At 44.7% G+C, this 20000-nt stretch overlaps 1 protein-coding gene across 2 annotated transcripts in view; it reads right to left on the bottom strand.

Moving 5' to 3' along the window:
* Positions 1–99: 99 nt before the first annotated feature.
* LOC311134747 (plakophilin-3-like) overlaps positions 100–20000 on the bottom strand; it is a 30981-nt gene continuing 11080 nt past the window's right edge. For both annotated transcript variants that reach the window (XM_084168524.1, XM_084168523.1), the window contains 15 exons: positions 17810–17904; positions 15121–15288; positions 14486–14629; positions 13676–13921; positions 12765–12965; positions 11898–12058; positions 9547–9670; positions 7902–8106; positions 5852–6026; positions 5151–5268; positions 4763–4927; positions 4439–4621; positions 3715–3868; positions 3131–3326; positions 100–233 (listed from right to left, as the gene is read on the bottom strand). In XM_084168524.1, coding sequence (XP_084024650.1) covers positions 119–233; positions 3131–3326; positions 3715–3868; positions 4439–4621; positions 4763–4927; positions 5151–5268; positions 5852–6026; positions 7902–8106; positions 9547–9670; positions 11898–12058; positions 12765–12965; positions 13676–13921; positions 14486–14629; positions 15121–15288; positions 17810–17904 — 2450 coding nt within the window. In that variant the 3' untranslated portion in view covers positions 100–118. The remainder of the gene's footprint in view (positions 234–3130; positions 3327–3714; positions 3869–4438; positions 4622–4762; positions 4928–5150; positions 5269–5851; positions 6027–7901; positions 8107–9546; positions 9671–11897; positions 12059–12764; positions 12966–13675; positions 13922–14485; positions 14630–15120; positions 15289–17809; positions 17905–20000) is intronic.

Here is a 20000-nt window from a genome sequence, read left to right as displayed (position 1 = left end):
CTATGATCCTCCTCTCTACCATTCTCCAGTAGTCTGTGATCCTCCTCTCTACCATTCTCCAGTAGTCTGTGATCCTCTCCTCTCTACCATTCTCCAGTAGTCTGTGATCCTCTCCTCTCTACCATTCTCCAGTGGTGTTTCTCACCTGTTTGTAGTCCTTGTGCAGCTTCTTGTACTGGAACATGTTGCAGAGGACTGTGGCTGCTGCTTTGGCTGCTTTCAGCTTCCCAGGGCTACAAGAGAGATGCCATAAAGACCAGGTTATTAACTAGCTGGGCTACAAGAGAGACACCATAAAGACCAGGTTAAAAAACAAGCAGTTGGACTGAGATTCGCTCTAATACTCTAAAGCAGGTTTTTCTCGAGCTGAAAAAGTTGAAGAACCCCCTGCTCTAATGGTAAGACAATTCAATAAAAGCCCCTTTAATTAAAGATCACAAAAGGACTGCCTTGGCTTTTTGTTGAAGACTTTCAGTTTGACCGTTCTTTCAAGACACAAGACAAAACTTAATTCCCAGTAACTAATACTTAACTGGAAAATTACCACAATAAAAGGGACAGTGAATATTCTATACCCACCATCTCTCTGTGTGGGCTGATCAAGTAGACATTGTCCTAATTTGATAAGAGAGGTGGGTATCCTTATCATGGGAGTGACATTAGGTCTGTCTGAATTGTTTCTGCTCATTTTAAGTTTTATTTCATCTTTATTTAACCTTAATATTAACCAGGAAAAAAATCCTTGAGGTTAGAAACCTCTTTTTGGAAGGGGGACCTGTCAAGAGGTCAGCAGGAAGTAGACAGTGTGTACACACAAGACAAGACAATACAATACATACAAATCAGAGCTTTACTCAGCAAGCGATTCCCTCTCCTCCAGTTTTCAAGTATTTTGCAGCTTGTTCCAAGACCAAGGGGCATTATAAGATAATTATATTTTTCCCATTTCAGTCGTGGCCTCATAATACCACATCTGTGTGTTTGGCCAGGGACAGACAGGCAGACAGGGCTGGGGGAAATGCTAGGGAAATGTGCTACCACATTGTCGGAAAGGTGGTATATCGTGTGCACATTGTGTTCAGTATCCACTCCTCCTGGAAACACTGTCACTGTGGGGAACGGTAGTGGGCGTCTGAATGGCTCTCTCTCATAAAAACTGACGAAATGTCCAGGAAAAACTCTAGGCACTAGTATAGCCGAGAGCTTGCATGCATACTAACAACTCCAAAATCCTCGCTGTTGCAGAGAGCGAGACATGGCTGTCCCCTCTCGCCATTACTATTACCATTCACACTCGAACCCTGGAACATTTCCGGGTCAATTCGCGTGGTCAGTAAAATCTTCTGTCTCAACATTCCTCCTCCTGTCCAGAAACAGTGCTACTAATATTCCACTGCTACTCATTTTCCATTTACAGTGCTGCTTGAAAGTATGTGAACCCCTTGTGCAATTACAGATTTTTTAAAGTTTTTACCATGAAATCTTATTTTAATCAGAACCAGTCTTTTTGATCTGACATAACAGGTTTATATTTACCAATACCATATGTTGGTGTAGAGGAAATCATGCGTGTAGTAGAAAAACAAAATTAAAAAGGAATTAGTGCAGGAGCAAAAATAAAGTGAACCCCAAGTTGCATTGGTTAAATCAAGTAGGTGAGTAGAATCACGTGGGTAAATAATTAGCTACCAAATGAACCAATCAAAAGGAGAGATCGTTAGGAAAGAGTTTGGGCGGGACTCTGATAAATAGAGATAAGAAACCTGGTCAGTTTGGTGTTACCCATCCAGGTGAATGCAAAGCCACACCATGCCGAGAGGAGAGGAGATCTCAGAGGACATCAGGACGAGGGTAGTGAGAGTGCATCAGTCTGGGGAAGGCTATAACATCATCTCAAAAAGATTTGAGCTCCGTCAGTCAACTCTGAGGCAAATAATTTACAAATGGAGAGCATTTAACATGACAGCAACTCGGCCTAGAAGTGGACGCCCTTCCAAACTATCCCCAAGGGCAATAATAAATCAGGTAAAAGCCAACCCAAACATAACATCTAGAGATTTGCAGACCTCCCTTGCTGCATCTCAGGTAACTGTGCATGCTTTAACAATAAGAACGCTGAACCGAAATGCCATTCACGGGAGGGTTGCTAGGAAGAAGCCTCTGCTGTCAAAAAAAGAACCAAACTGCCCGTCTTAACTTTGCCAGAGACCACCTGGACAAACCTGAAGGTTTCTGGAAGTCCATTCTCTGGACCGATGAGTCCGAAATTGACCTTTTTGGTCACAATCAATACCGCTATGTTTGGCGAAAACCCAACACTGACTACCACCAAAATAACCTTATCCCAACAGCCAAGCATGGTGGTGGGAATGTCAAGATCTGGGGGCTGATTTTCCTCCTCTGGACCTGGACGACTCCACATCATTAAGGGAACCATGAATTCTGAGGTATACCAGGAGATTCTTGAACAGAACGTCAGGCCATCAGTCAAGGAGCTAAAGCTGGGCCGAAAATGGGTCTTCCAACAAGACAACGACCCAAAGCATTCAAGCAAATCTACCAAAGAATGGCTCAGGAGAAAGAAGATGTGTTTTGGATTGGCCAAGTCAAAGTCCTGACCTAAATCCAATCGAGATGCTGTGGCAGGACCTGAAGCGGGCAGTTCATGCCAGACATCCCTCAAACCTCACTCAATTGGCTGAGTTCTGTGAGGAGGAGTGGACAAAAATCCCTCAAAACAGATGTCAGAGACTGATTACTGGCTGTAGGAGACGTTTAGTCCAAGTTATTGCTGCTAATGGAGTTGCCACAAGCTATTGACTGAAGGGGTTCACATATTTCTGCACAGATCAAATCTGAGTTTCCGTTAAATAAACCACTTTTGTTAAATAAACAATGAAAACATATATATTTTTTTCTTTCTTTTTTCTGTCGTTTACTTGGAATGTTTTTATTACGAATTGGGGTTTAGATAAGGATTTTACATGTTTATTTTAATATTTTATAGCAACAATAATGACCAGCCCTGTGGGGTTCACATACTTTCAAGCAGCACTGTACCTGCTACCATGGGAGTTCTTGATGGCCACCAGCAGAAACAGTGCTACCAATATTGCTCCCATTCCCATACCTGCTGTCGTGGGAGTTCTTGATCGCCACTAGTTTCTGCAGCCCGTCGAAGAAGGCGATGTCCCGGGCTGCGACGGAGCTGGAGGTCACCAGGTTGTTCAGCGTTCCACAGATGTTCACCACCACGTCGCTGGACGGCTCCTTCTGGTGACCGTCAGCGGGCAGTTCAGTCACCAGGTTGTTCACTACCTTTGTGGCTGGAGAGAGGATTGTTTTATTGGTCGACCTGTGTTGTGTTGTTGGTCCTTGCTCTAGCATCAAATAAATGGGTCCCCCCCCCCCCCCCCATCTGGTTTCGCTTATATGTCATTCAAAGACACATTGTAACTTTGTGGTCCACATGCAAATGCAAATGTCCATGCAAATCTCACATTGCCATGAAATCAATCCCTAAATTCCATGAAAGTCTGATTTCTGCCTCGTGTTGATTCAGATCTGCTGTTCTCATTATGTCATGTTTTAAAAAATAAAACGTATGCCGCAAACCAATTTCCCATCGGTGACAAAGTTACCGACAAAACTACTTTTGTATTGAAGTGGGTCAAAGGTACTAACGCGTGTACATGTATTATCTATGGTACTGACCCATGGCGTTCTTGTCCTTGGCATGGCGTGACAGGTTTCTTAGGAAGCCGGTGATGGATCTCATCTCCGGGTCATTATTGGTCCTCAGTTTGTCCAATACCACAGGAAGCATCCTCTCCTGGTCCAGAGCCACATGACTCAGCACCTCCGCCCACTGAGGAAGGAGAGGGTGGGATGAATGGAAATGTACGTCCAAGTCAAGAACATTTTAAATTCTGTATTTTGGCCTTGTCCATAAACAATCCCTACCCCCTAGGATTGCTCAAATCCTCAGATATCCACAAGTGTCTGGGATAGGGCTTGTTTTCTGGACAGAGAGTTATAAACCTGATCAATGCGAGTGATCTGACTTGGAGTTGCTCACTCTTTTGAGACAGAGAGGTCATTCTACACTCTTAGAAAAAAAAAAGGTACCAATAGGGTTCTTCGGCTGTCCCCATAGGAGAACAGTTTTTGGTTCCAGGTAGAACCCTTTTTTGGTTCCTGGTAGAACCCTTTTTGGTTCCTGGTAGAACCCTTTTTGGTTCCAGGTAGAACCCTTTTTGGTTCCAGGTAGAACCCTTTTTGGTTCCTGGTAGAACCCTTTTGGGTTCCATGTAGAACCCTTTCCACAGAGGGTTCTACATGGAACCCAAAGGGTTTTTTACCTGGAACCAAAAGGGTTCTTCAAAGGGTTATCCTAAGGGGACAGCCGAAGAACCCGTTGGCAATTCTCAACCCTCACCCTCTTGTCTCCTGCGGTGATGTTCTGCAGAGCCCCGGCTGCAGCCTCGCGGGTGGTGATGTTACTCTCACAGTTTTGCAGCACGCTGTTATACAGCCCCACCACCTGGGGGTGCCACAGCCACTCTAGACCCTTGGGTATGCGGGCTACCTCTGTGAACGTAGCCATGTCCTGGTTCTTCCTCTGAAAGACGGAAAAGGGGAGTTCCATTTTCACACAGACAGGGGTCATACTGAATAGCATTAAGACAATTAAGGTTCAACTGCTACACTGACAGAAGAAGATGGACAAGAAGAATGAGAGGATTGACAGTGTGATACATACATTTTTGACTTTATTGCTCTGAGGGGTAAAGCAACCAATGGCTTCGCTCATGCTGGTTTCCTGGCCTCTGGTTGGTCCTTCCAGACGTAGCAGGGCTGAGGGCGGGATCTCACTGTACAGTTGGTAGGAGAGGTTCCTCAGGACACACACTGCATTCTCCACTCCCTGGACACACACAGAAAAATCATTAGGTCCATACTCAAATGAGATTAGCTGATGTGTGGTGAGGGTTCTGGCGCAAAATGCCTGCTGTGGAGTCACCCAGATAGGAAATTGTTGGTTGAGGTGAGTTTCCCCTTTCATTGCAAAGTGCTTTGAGCATCAGGAAAGGCGCTATATATCCGATCAATAACGAAATTATTATTCTACAATCTTGCTCGGGCCTCACCTTTTCCTCCCCCTTGCCGTCCTGTAGCGAGGCCTGGATGTATCCTACCAGGGCATCCACCAGACCGTTGGTCTCCCGCATCTGCCGTCTGGTCTTCTCATTCACTGAGCTCAGGTTCCTGGGGAGAGGTTAGGGACGGGACAGGCAAACATAAATCAGAGCTGACATGGAACGGTGTCCTTACCCGAAAAATTATGTGAAGAATGAGAGGAAGAACAAGAAGAACAGAAAGTGTACTATTCTGCAGTGAACTCTATACTGTACCATACTGTATTATAGTGTACTATAGTATACTATACTGTACTATACTGTACTATAGTGTACTATACTGTACTATAGTGTACTATACTGTACTATACTGTACTATAGTGTACTATACTGTACTATAGTGTACTATACTGCAGTGAACTAGATACTGTACTATATTGTACTATACTGTACTATAGTGTACTATATTTTTCTACATTGTACTATAGTATAGTGTACTATACTGTACTATACTGTACTATAGTGTACTATACTGTACTATAGTGTACTATATTTTTCTATATTGTACTATAGTATAGTGTACTATAGTGTACTGTACTGTACTATACTGTACTATAGTGTACTATATTTTTCTATATTGTACTATAGTATAGTGTACTATAGTGTACTGTACTGTCCTTTACTGTACTATACTGTACTATAGTGTACTGTACCTGAGACACCCGGTGGTGTTGTAGAAGATGTCAACCTCGGAGGGGCTCTGCTGGATGACCTCAGAGTCTCTGCTGCCTGACAGTGGGATCAGGATCTTCTCTGTGAGCTCAGCTAGCGTCTCCTTGGCTAGTTTCTCCTTCAGGTTGTCTTTGGATGACAGGTTCCACAGAATACCTGACAGAAAACCCAGAGAGACTCGCTGAGTAAAGTGGCCATAGGGCGGTTCACAAAAACGTAATAGAAAGCATGCTTCTCAGCGGGCACAATGTGGCAAATTGCATCTTAATAACATACTTTTCTGGTTGTAAACTGGTCATCTAGTTTACGGGTCAACTGGTATCTGTTTTAATCTGGTAAATACGTATTTCGGTGACAACATCAACAAGCAAAAACATGTCTAGTGTGTTGCCACTATGACCAGTCTCATAGGAACTAACCCAGCAGTCATAACAGCTCTCTACAGCCTGCCCTTTCTCTCTCCTCTACAGGAGTTCCCCTTGGCTGTGTACCAACAGCATGAACAGGCAGAGACACAGATCGTGTTGTAACAGCTTGACTAGAGAGAGTGACAGGACTCTGAGTCATACAGGGTGTGGCAGAGAGACAGAGAGATAACTCTACTCTACAGGTGGAGACAACTCCCTCCTATACACTATGTACTCCTCAGGTGGACACAACTCTCTCATAAACACTATGTACTCCTCAGGTGGACACAACTCTCTCATATACACTATGTACTCCTCAGGTGGACACAACTCTCTCATAAACACTATGTACTCCTCAGGTGGACACAACTCTCTCATAAACACTATGTACTCCTCAGGTGGACACAACTCCCTCCTTTATTACATTTACGTCATTTAGCAGACGCTCTTATCCAGAGCGACTTACAGGAGCAATTAGGGTTAAGTGCCTTGCTTAAGGGCACATCAACAGATTTTTCACCTAGTCGGCTCGGGGATTAGAACCAGCGACCTTTCGGTTACTGGCACAACGCTCTTACCCACTAAGCTACCTGCCGCCCACATTATACTATGTACTCCTCACACACACACACACACATGCATGCACACACACACACACACGCATGCACACACACACACGCATGCACACACACACACGCACGCATGCACACACACGAAAACAGACACCACCTTTTCATGGACGTGTATTATTCAGGGGCAAGGGGTCCTCAGCTCGCCACTCCCTCACCCCCGCCCAAACCATTCCCTATAGGGTCTGCCTGAACTCACTTAACCCCAGAATCTGTTGTAGAAAGCTAGGTGTTGAGGGGTTTCCTTTGAGTTCCAATAGATAGCTTCAGTTTCAACCCTCAGCCTGCTACCGGTCTAGACATGTGGATGGAAAGGTTAAGGTAGTACAGAGAGGCAGGGACCATAACTACAGTAACTAGACCGGAGAAAAGCCCTCAGATCTCAGCAATTCAACTCTACACTCAATACGGCCGCCAGTCCACCCCATCACGGAACGTTGACTCGAATGAGAATTTCAGTTCTACTCATTCTATTTCTATGGGGTCAACTCTATTGAGAGGCCATGGTGTGAGTGACAGACACTTGGGCTCTCATACCTGTTATTGAACCTAAAGTTTTTTTAACCAGGTACGTTACTGAGAGAGAACACGTTCTCTTTTCAAACAACGGCCTGTCACTGTATCTGAGAGAGCACTTGGTCTCTCAGGAAAGTTTCACTTACTATGACTGTGAAATCTGGTTGTCTTACCTAAGCTACCTTAGAGATGAATGTCCTAACTGGAAGTTTCTCCGGGCCCCGTGTAGCTCAGTTGGTAGAGCATGGCGCTTGCAACGCCAGGGTTGTCGGTTTGATTCCCACAGGGGGCCAGTATGAAAAATGTATGCACTCACAAACTGTAAGTCGCTCTGGATAAGAGCGTCTGCTAAATGACTAAAATGTAATACAATATGACTTTCTTGTCCAATCGAACAATGTAAATGTGTCCTCCGCTCCGTTCTCAACCCCCAGACAGCACACAGTCTGCTGAATGACAACCATTTTAAAACGTCATACCTGTGATGTTCTTCCGTAGCTCGTCGTCATTCTCCTTCAGAGCATTTATGAGTTGTGGGATCCCTCCCTCCTCGATGAGGGACACCTTGTTGTCCATGTTCTCATAGATGAGGTTCCTCACAGCCCCCGTGGCGTAGCGAGCCACTTCCTGGTTCTCACTGCTGAACAGCCTCACCAGCTCTGGGATGGCCTTATAATGCCGCGCCTAGTGGTGGGAGAGAGAGAGAGACGGGGACAACTCTGTAAGGTTCAGACTCAAACTTATGGTCCTAATTCACTCCCTACGCCTTGGCCCCAACCATTCAATGTTTTTGCAGGTCTGTAGGGTCTGGAGAGGTGAAGACCACATGGGAAAGGGGTATAGAATGAATTGGGACTGGCTGAAACTCCTCCTTCAACAACAGCACACATGAAGTACTATCTGTAACACTGCTCGTTAGTTAGCAGAACAAGTTCCTACAACAGTCTGTAATACTGCTCGTTAGTTAGCAGAACAACTTCCTGTAAGACTGCTCGTTAGTTAGCAGAACAAGTTCCTACAACAGTCTGTAATACTGCTCGTTAGTTAGCAGAACAAGTTCCTACAACAGTCTGAAATACTGCTCGTTAGTTAGTAGAACAACTTCCTACAACAGTCTGTAATACTGCTCGTTAGTTAGCAGAACAACTTCCTGTAAGACTGCTCGTTAGTTAGCAGAACAAGTTCCTACAACAGTCTGTAACACTGCTCGTTAGTTAGCAGAACAAGTTCCTACAACAGTCTGTAACACTGCTCGTTAGTTAGTAGAACAACTTCCTACAACAGTCTGTAATACTGCTCGTTAGTTAGCAGAACAAGTTCCTACAACAGTCTGTAATACTGCTCGTTAGTTAGCAGAACAAGTTCCTACAACAGTCTGTAACACTGCTCGTTAGTTAGCAGAACAAGTTCCTACAACAGTCTGTAATACTGCTCGTTAGTTAGCAGAACAACTTCCTACAACAGGAGTAGGCAACCCTGTGCTGCAGGATAGTGTTCCAAATAGGCACCACATCTGCCCAACTGAGCTGATTGATCAGTTCAGTTCAGCCTGAATTCAACACCACACCTGGTCTTCCTGCAGCACTCCAGGACCATGGTTTCCTACTCCCGTCCTACAAGATACCTGTCTGTGACAAACCACTGTCTGTCACTTCAACAAGACAGCATTCTTTTATAACTACTTAGATCACATGAACGTCTGCTGAACTATGACATAAATTACAGTTGAGGCGTTCATAATAAGCAGCTGGCACCGCTGGAGCACGTCAATGTGTTGACACACAATAGTTCTTATGCAACTAACAACCTCACCACCATTAAAGAATGTATGTTCCTTATATTCAGCTGGGGAACATACTGTACCACACCAACAGGGATGCATATCTGAGGGTTAGTCAGTTCACATGGTAGTCCTTTCCACATCAGACGTGGGAAAACGTCACAAGAAGGAAACAACAGAGAGACAGAGGTTTGTGTCCCAAATGGCACCCTATTCCCTATATAGTGCACTAGTTTTATAGGGTTCTGGTCAAAAGTAGTGCACTATAAAGCGAATAGGGTGTCATTTGGGACGCAGCCAGAGATCTGGTGACCGCAGGATGCAAAAGGAAGTCCCTTTATTACCTCGTTCTTGGCATCGTTGTTGTTGTAACACTCGTGTTGGATATAAGCTGCTCCCAGAACCTGCAGGTCAGCATCCTCCTCCGTCAGGTACCTCACCGCCGTAGGCATGTCCAAGTTATTAATCCTTTCCAATCACAAAGAGATCAATTATTAAGGGCGGGATTCAATCCGATGGTGGACAACGCAGCTTTTAAAGGCAATGCTACCGCCTTCATGGAGATCGCATTTAAGGTAAAGATGTCGGCTCATTTAGAAATGACCTTTAAATGTCAAGTGCGCTATAACGTGGATCTATTGTGGATCGCAATGATTCCTGTCCTAAATGTATTTATAAAGCCCAGTTGTCAACAGCTGTCATGAAGAGCTTTACAGTAATCTGGTTAAATAGACACTCAGATGAAGAATAGGGGATGAATGACAGCGGATTTCATGGTGCTGACACTCTGGGAAACTCACGCTATATATGCAAAAGTATGTGGACACCCCTTCAAATTAATGGATTTGGCTATTTCAGCCACACCCGTTGCTGACAGGTGTATAAAATCGAGCACACAGCCGTGCAATCTCCATAGACAAACATTGGCAGTAGAATGGCCTTACTGAAGAGCTCAGTGACTTTCAACGTGGCACCGTCATAGGATGCCACCTTTCCAACAAGTCAGTTCGTCAAATTTCTGCCCTGCTAGAGCTGTCCCCGGTCAACTGTAAGTGCTGTTATTGTGAAGTGGAAACATCTAGGAGCAACAACGGCTCAGCCGCGAAGTGGTAGGCCACACAAGCTCACAGAACGGGACCGCTGAAGCGCGTAGCGCGTAAAAATCGTCTGTCCTCGGTTGCAACACTCACTACCGAGTTCCAAACTGCTTCTGGAAGCAACGTCAGCACAAGAACTGTTCGTCGGGAGCATTATGAAATGGGTTTCCATAGCCGAGTAACAGCACAAATGCCTAAGATCACCATGCACAATGCCAAGCGTCGGCTGGAGTGGTGTAAAGCTCGCCACCATTGGACTCTGGAGCAGTGGAAACATGTTCTCTGGAGTGATGAATCACGCTTCACCATCTGGCAGTCCGACGGACAAATCTGGGTTTGGCGGATGCCAGGAGAACGCTACCTGCTCCAATGCATAGTGCCAACTGTAAAGTTTGGTGGAGGAGGAATAATGGTCTGGGGCTGTTGTTCATGGTTCGGGCTAGGCCCTTTAGTTCCAGTGAAGGGAAATCTTAACGCTACAGTATACAATTGACATTGTAGACGATTCTGTGCTTCCAACTTTGTGGCAACAGTTTGGGGAAGGCCCTTTCCTGTTTCAGCATGCCCCCGTGCACAAAGCGAGGTCCATACAGAAATGGTTTGTTGCGATCGGTGTGGAAGAACTTGACTGGCCTGCACAGAGCCCTGACCTCAACCCCATTGAACATCTTTGGGATGAATCGGAATGCCGACTGCGAGCCAGGCCTAATCGCCCAACATCAGTGCCCGACCTCACTAATGCTCTTGTGGCTGAATGGAAGTCCCCTACAGCAATGTTCCAACATCTAGTGGAAAGCCTTCCCAGAAGAGTGGAGGCTGCAAAGGGGGGGGGGACCAACTCCATATTAATGCCCGTGATTTTCGAATGAAATGTTTCACGAGCAGGCGTCCACATACTTTTGGTCATGTAGTGCATCAAGACGAGCCTGGTCCTGGAATGAAAAGCTCCTCTATTGAGAAACTGGCCCTCTGTGTATGACAGGGTTGTGGTCAATTACATTTAAAGGGAGTACACTGAAATTCCAACTCCTTCAATGCTTTCAATGCGGAAAACGTGGAACTCAATTGACTGGAATTCAAATGGAGTTGAACCCAACCCCTGGTGTATGATTAGGCAAACGGAGGTAATACTTGAATCAACATTGCCAGTCTAGCTGACCAGCCAGGCCAAAATGATTCACAGGATTCACTCCCATGGTGTAAGTATTTGCCTGTGTGAATGGTAACTAAGCTAAAGCTAACACACTGTGTTATTTCCATCTGCTGTGCTAACCACTAGGCGCCGGCTGTTTGTGTGTGAAATGTGAAGCCTGAAACTGCTGTGGTGCCACACCCAAACCAGTCCTGCCACTACGGGAGCAATGCAGGAGTCGTCTCAGAATCCAAAGCTCTTGGGAAAGAGACATCTCCCATCATAACGCGCTCCTCCCTCATCAAAACATCCTCTTTGGTCATTTAGCATTTTATTGTGTTACTATTTCCTTTTTTTATATGATGCTAATTGCTTACTTTGCATTGTTGGTTAAGGGCTCGTAAGTAAGCATTTCACAGTAAAGTCCACACCTGTTTTATTAGGCACAGTGCCAGTCATGTCTTACCCGCTGAGGTTTCCCATGCTGTCAGTCATGTCCATCTGTCTGTCGTAGATATCCATGCCCTTCCCGACACTGTGCATGCTCTTGACAGACATGGTCCTGGGCAGAGAGGCCTGTCTCTGCTGTTGCATCATCATCAGATTCCCCTGAGACCCCGACAACACCTACAAATAATACATAACAATAACAATAACAATAATAACAATATTATACAAATACATAATCATAACAACAATAACAATTATACATTTGAATTTGTATAGCGCTTTTCATTATCTGAAAGCTTGACTAAGGCATTTTTCTTATTTATAATAGCTAATAATAATAATTATAAAAAAAATAAAAAAAAAACATCCATTTAGAATCAAGGCAGGTAAAATAGCGACAGTGTGCTAGGTGCTAAGAATACCTCTCAGATTAGGCCCATCATGGACCAGGGGCTATGTGAATATGTGTGGGCTCACCTCCCAGTGTTGTTCTGTTGCAGTACGTTGTATTGTTATACTGTATTATAGCGGGTTGTATTGTTATACTGTATTATAGCGGGTTGTATTGTTATACTGTATTATAGCAGGTTGTATTGTTATACTGTATTATAGCGGGTTGTACTGTTATACTGTATTATAGCGGGTTGTATTGTTATACTGTATTATAGCGGGTTGTATTGTTATACTGTATTATAGCGGGTTGTATTGTTATACTGTATTATAGCGGGTTGTATTGTTATACTGTATTATAGCGGGTTGTATTGTTATACTGTATTATAGCGGGTTGTATTGTTATACTGTATTATAGTGGGTTCTGTGTGCTGACCAAATAAAATACATTTCCATGCAAACTAAATGAAAGTTATCATATCGTTACCCTCACCTGGCCCATCACGAACTCTCCGCCTCCTCCTCCTCCTCCTCCTCCTCCACTGTAGCTGCTCCCCCCAGGGGGGAAGGTGGAAGCCCCGGACATGGAGCCCATGGACATCCTGTTGTTCCTGTTGTTGATCCTGCTGATGGTGCGGTACGCTGGCCCTTTAAATGAATGCTGCTGCTGAACCGTCATCATCTCCTCTCCTCCCTACCGGATGTTAAAAATAAAAAAAATACAATCTTATGAATACAATCATTATAAAATAAATGTTTTTACTGTGAAGAAGGTGTACTGTGACACGTTAAAAATGCATTCTACCCTGTCTTTGCTTTGACAAATTCCTTAACATGCTGACTAGACCGGGAACGCGCTCCGACAATTAATCCACAGATAAAAGGGTAATCCAAGTTTGTTTCTAGTCATCTTTCCTCCTTCAGTCTTCTTCTTCTTCTTCTCCTTCTTCTTCTTCTTCTTCTTCTTTGGACTTTATATGTCAGTTGGCAACCAACTTTAAGATGCATCACCACCACCAACTGGACTGGAGCGCGGACCTCAGTTCATCTTTCAATCACCCACGTGGGTATACGCTCCTAAAAACCAATGAGGAGATAGGAGAGGCGGGACTTGCAGCGCGTCAAGCGTCACAAATAGAACCAAGTTCTATTTTAGCGCCTGGCTACGCAGACTCTCGTTGACGCGCGCGAGCAGTTTGGATGCAATGATTGAATAACATGTATGTGTACATTTATATTTCAACGCGAACGGTGTGGTCAGCATGTAAAGCTAGTTAGGAGTGCATCGTTTGTTCCTAAATACATTTCAATTGTATGAGAAACAGGTTATCAAGTCATTTCACATGCCGTGCAAACGGAATGTGTTAATCTTGTGTAAAATGTCCGGTAGGGCGCTCCACCAACCATCATATCCCCTCCTCCGCTCTGGGCTAGTGTCCCGCTGAGTGAACGCCTCATGGGTACCATGGACCCCCCTCTTCCTCCTCCTCCTCCTCCTCCTGCCTTTCTCATTTGTGTCCCTGAGCTGTAGGCTCCTCCGCTAACGGTGCTGTAGACAGACTGCTGGCGGCTGAAGGTGGCGTCGCGGTCTGAGACCAGGCTGCCCCCATCGCCGACGTCCGCAGCCACCCAGGATGCCACTGGGGACGGCTGAAACAAGAAACAGAAACAGAATCAGGAAGTGTTGTTGCCAAGCAACAAACTGGAACAGGAACAGAGGAATTTGTCTTGGTGTGCATACAAAAGTTCATCATCAACATCCACATCAATCTAAATCATCATCAATCCAGATCATCATCAACATCCAGATCATCATCAATCCAGATCATCATCAATCCAGATCATAATCATCCAGATCATCATCAATCCAGATCATCATCAACATCCAGATCATCATCAATCCAGATCATCATCCATCCAGATCATAATCACCCAGATCATCATCAATCCAGATCATCATCAATCCAGATCATCAACAACATCCACATCAATTCAGATCATCATCAATCCAGATCATCATCAACATCCACATCAATTCAGATCATCATCAATCCAGATCATCATCAACATCTACATCAAGCCAGATTATCATCAATCCAGATAGAAAGATATCAACAACACAGATATACAGAACAACACTTGCAAGAAAAACATTTGACGTTCACACAATACACACACAAAACATAATATATATATATATATAAATTCATATACCTGTGCAGGCAGGTTCTGGAGTCTCATGGAGCGCAGGGAGGTCTCCGGATCTGGCCCAGGGCCACGGCTCATCGTCCGGATCAAGGTGGACATCTGTTGCCCCCTCACGATGCCCCCTCCTCCTCCCTGGTAGATCCCTCCTCCCTGTAGAACAAAACATAAATAAATCAGCACCCTGGTATTTACAGTATATTACTGTATTACTGTATATATACAAATTAAAGTAATTATTACTGTATACTAAATACTGTATATATAGAAAAGTAATTATAATGACAAATTAAAATATATTTCTTATGTGGTGTAGATTCAGTAAACATAGTTTTATACAGTACACAGAATACAATAAATCATTAAAATACAGTAAATCATTAAAATACAATAAATCATTCAAATACAATAAATCATTAAAATACAATAAATCATTAAGATACAGTAAATCATTAAATTACAATTAATCTTTAAAATACAATAAATCGTTAAGATACAGTAAATCATTAAAATACAATAAATCATTAAAATACAGTAAATCATTAAAATACAATAAATAATTAAAATACAGTAAATCATTAAAATACAATAAATCATTAAAATACAATAAATCATTCAAATAAAGTGAATCATTCAAATGTTACCTGGTAGCCCCCTCCTCCTTGGTACCCCCCTCCCAGACGCATGTCATCGTGGTAGTTGTGCCCTCCACCTCCTCTTCCTAAACCTCCCATGGTGACCCTCTGACCACCGCCCAGATCCGCCGCCGAGTGGGAGGAGAAACCGCCTGAGTGCTGAGACATCTTGGGTGCCTGGGACATATGAGGAGGAAGAGGAGGGGAGGAGGAGATGGGGGGAGGAAGAGGAGGGGATGGGGAGGAGGGAGAGGAAGAGGAGAGGAGTGGAGGAAGAGGAGGAGGAGGGTAGGAAGGGGAGGAGGAGAGAGGAAGAGCAGGAGGAGGAAGAAAAGGAGGAAGAAGAGGAGGGGAGGAAGATGAGGAGGAGGAAGAGGAGGAGGAGGGAGGAAGAGGAGGAGGAAGATGAGGAGGAGGAAGATGAGGGGAGGAAGAGGAGGAGGAATAGGAGGAGGAGGAAGAGGAGGAGGAGGAGGGGGAGGAAGAGGACGGGAGGAAGAGGAGGAGGAAGATGAGGAGGAGGAAGATGAGGGGAGGAAGAGGAGGAGGAATAGGAGGAGGAGGAAGAGGAGGAGGAGGAGGGGGTGGAAAAGGAGGGGAGGAAGAGGAGGAGGAGGAGGTGGAGGAAGAGGAGAGGAGGAAGAAAAGGAGGAAGAAGAGGAGGGGAGGAAGATGAGGAGGAGGAAGAGGAGGAGGAGGGAGGAAGAGGATGAGCAAGATGAGGAGGAGGAAGATGAGGGGAGGAAGAGGAGGAGGAGGAATAGGAGGAGGAGGAGGAGGAGGAGGAAGAGGAGGAGGAGGAGGAGGAGGAGGAGGAGGAGGAGGAGGAGGAGGGGGGAGGAAGAGGAGAGGAGGAAGAGGAGGAAGAGGAAGAGGAGGAATAGGAGGGGAGGAAGAGGAGGAGGAGGAAGAGGAGGAGGAGGGAGAGGATGAGGAGGGGAGGAAGAGGAGGAGGAGGAGGGAGAGGAAGAGGAGGGGAGGAAGAGGAGGGGAGGAAGAGGAGGAGGGGGAGAAATAGGAGGAGGAGGAAGAGGAGGAGGAGGAGGAGGAAGAGGAGGGGAGGAAGAGGAGGTGAATGAGAGGAGAAGAAGAAGAAGAATGAAGACGTTTAACCCCCAGAGGAAGGCCCTGAAAATTGTCACAGACTCCAGCCACCCTAGTCATTAGACTGTTCTCTCTGCTACCGCACGGCAAGTGGTACCGGAGTGCCAAATCTAGGTCCAAGAGGCTTCTTAACAGCTTCTACCCCCAAGCCATAAGACTCCTGAATAGTTAATCATGACTACCCCGACTATTTGCATTGCCCCACCACCCCAACCCCACCCCCTCTTTTACGTTGCTGCTACTCTGTTTATTATCTATGCATAGTCACTTTAATAACTCTACCTACATGTACATATTACCTCAATTACCTCGACTAACACTGACTCTGTACCGGTACCCCCCTGTATATAGCCTCCCTACTGTTATTTCCCATTGACTCTGTACCGGTACCCCCTGTATATAGCCTCCCTACTGTTATTTCCCATTGACTCTGTACCGGTACCCCCTGTATATAGCCTCCCTACTGTTATTTCACATTTACTCTGTACTGGTACCCCCTGTATATAGCCTCCCTACTGTTATTTCACATTGACTCTGTACCGGTACCCCCTGTATATAGCCTCCCTACTGTTATTTCCCATTGACTCTGTACCGGTACCCCCTGTATATAGCCTCCCTACTGTTATTTCCCATTGACTCTGTACCGGTACCCCCTGTATATAGCCTCCCTACTGTTATTTCCCATTGACTCTGTATCGATACCCCCTGTATATAGCCTCCCTACTGTTATTTACCATTGACTCTGTACCGGTACCCCCTGTATATAGCCTCCCTACTGTTATTTTACTGCTGCTCTTTAATTATTTGCTATTTTTACTTAACACTTTTTTTTTTTCTTTCTTAAAACTGCATTGTTGGTTAAGGGCTTGTAAGTAAGCATTTCACTGTATGGTCAACACCTGTTGTATTCGGCGCATGTGGCAGATAACATTTTATTTTATTTTATTTTATTTTATTTGAGACAACTAACCCCCCCCCCCTGCTGTGAAATACCGCACTTCTGGAGCTCAGAGAAGACCTAGATCACTGGCTCTGCTACACCGCAATGTGAAACCATCCCACTGTGTATTTACAGGGAGCTGCAGAGAGCACACAGAGAGTACACTGTCCATATGTTAACGTAGACAGACACCGACTATAATGTCTCTATCTCCTTATTGGAGACGCCCAACCGCTTAACTCATTCATGGGCCTTTTGCTGAACATATGATCTGATATCCAGTATCAGTAGCAGTATTTTCCTGAGAGTAAGAATACGTTCTGCCAGGGCGGTATTGTTTGTTATACCTGGTCCCTAAGACAACCGCTCATCACGACTGGTCTGGAGCCTGTCATGACAGGTCTGGAGGCTGTGTAGACGTAGGACTACCACTCACCATGACAGGTCTGGAGCCTGTCATGACAGGTCTGGAGGCTGTGTAGACGTAGGACTACCACTCACCATGACAGGTCTGGAGCCTGTGTAGACGTAGGACTACCACTCACCATGACAGGTCTGGAGCCTGTGTAGACGTAGGACTACCACTCACCATGACAGGTCTGGAGCCTGTCATGACAGGTCTGGAGCCTGTGTAGACGTAGGACTACCACTCACCATGACAGGTCTGGAGCCTGTGTAGACGTAGGACTTGGAGCTGAACCCTGGGTTGAAGGTATGGTACTTCGTTGTTGAAGAACCGCCGCCGTATTCTACAAAACAAAAGACAGGGAAAATCTGACAATGTCATTAAACCGCTCACCAAAGCCTGATCCAATCTAAAGACAACACAAAGGAAGGACCTGAATCAGCCCACCAAAGCCTGATCCAATCTAAAGACAACACAAAGGAGGGACCTGAATCAGCCCAATGAGGCCTTGTGATTTTTACCGCCACCACCACACCATAACAAATCATAATTACAACAAACATCGACATAACTAGTTTAATGATATGGGATATGGTATTGACACAACTAGTTTAATGATATGGGATATGGTATTGACATAACTAGTTTAATGATATGGGATATGGTATTGACATAACTAGTTTAATGATATGGGATATGGTATTGACATAACTAGTTTAATGATATGGAATATGACATTGACATAACTAGTTTAATGATATTGCATATGACATTGACATAACTAGTTTAATGATATTGGATATGACATTGTAAAACTTGTTGGGACATTTTATTATATTTTGACTGGATACAAGGTTCAGTATGGTTAAACTTTATGTCCCTTCATAAAGTACTGTTTCCATAGGCAGGTTTTGTTGATAGCTACATAGTGGGAGAGTATAGATGTTAGACAGCTATTGGGGGAAGTTCATAAAGTACTGTTTCCATAGGCAGGTTTTGTTGATAGCTACATAGTGGGAGAGTATAGATGTTAGACAGCTAGGGGGGGGGAGTCCGACCCGAGTTAAGCGCCACGCGTAAATGGAACGTAAATCTCTTTTAATGCACTTTTCTCTCTGTGCGTTATCTGACCTGGAACTTAAGCATGAGAATAGTGTGTTGTTCACCTGCTATTCGTTCGAGGTGGAGATCATATAAACTAAGGTGGAGAGGAGGTGTCCTGTAGCTCAGTTGGTAGAGCATGGCGCTTGCAACGCCAGGGTTGTGGGTTCGCTTCCCACGGGGGGGGCCAGTATGAAAAATGTATGCGCTCGCTAACTGTAAGTCGCTCCGGATAAGAGCGTCTGCTAAAATGACTAAAAAATACACCGTATTCTGACCTAGACTTAATTCCACCACCTGTACGCGTGATCAATAAGGTCAAGCAACCTGCCAGTTCCAAGTGGAACAATGTCTACTTAATTTTTCTGACAGAAATAACACCATTCTCCATGCACCATTATTTACAAATTGATAAGAGCTAGGTAACTGAGCAATCGGTTTGGATAATGGGACTGTAAAAGTAAATTGTTTTATCTTCTGATCGCTGGAGACAAATGTGAAACCAGTCATATGGCAGCAAATCAACATATCACCTTTTCCAGAGTGAAATGCTGACCTTTTAACCTGCAGAGATGACATTTGGAGACCCAAGCTATAGGCTTCTGTAGCCGTGCACAAACCCCAGTATAAACCTACCAAGTTGATTTATGATTTCTAGACTGTTTTAATTATATACCCAGACTTTTTAAAATTTGTATCATGTTAAATATTAAGCATTTCACATTTTTAGTCATTTAGCAGACGCTCTTATCCATAGCGCCTTACAGTTAGTGAGTGCATACATTTTCATACTGCCCCCCCCCCCCCCGTGGGAAACGAACCCACAACCCTGGCGTTGCAAGCGCCATGCTCTACCAACTGAGCTACAGGGGACCACACTATCGGTAGCCACCGTCAGTTATACCCACATGCATTTATAACTGTCACTTTTAGTGTTAGTTTCCTTACATTTTGCATCATTCCATTACATCTTTAGTTTACCTTTCTTTCCTCTGTGACATTCGTGTGGTTGTTCCTGAGGATCGCGAGCAATAGTGGATCATATTAGGCTAACGGATTACAATAATTTGGGACATGTACACTCTTAGAAAAAAAGGTGCTAAAGTAGAACCATTTAGGGTTCTTCGGTTTGTCCCCATAGGGGAATTATTTTAACACACACACACACACACACACACACAAACACACAGACACACCACCCATTACACCAACACATGATCAGCTATATTCTGACCTGGTTGCCATTGGTTACCCCACAGCCAAGATAACAACAATACTACTGAAGCACCACACCTGCCTGACCTGGGTTGCAAATGGCATTTTGTTTTCTTTCAAATA

This window comes from Coregonus lavaretus (genome assembly GCF_964263955.1).
Source record: "Coregonus lavaretus genome assembly, chromosome: 9".
Classification (NCBI taxonomy): domain Eukaryota; kingdom Metazoa; phylum Chordata; class Actinopteri; order Salmoniformes; family Salmonidae; genus Coregonus; species Coregonus lavaretus.
The sequence above is the reverse complement of the archived record's forward strand: the minus strand, read 5'-3'. Positions and strand labels throughout refer to the sequence as shown.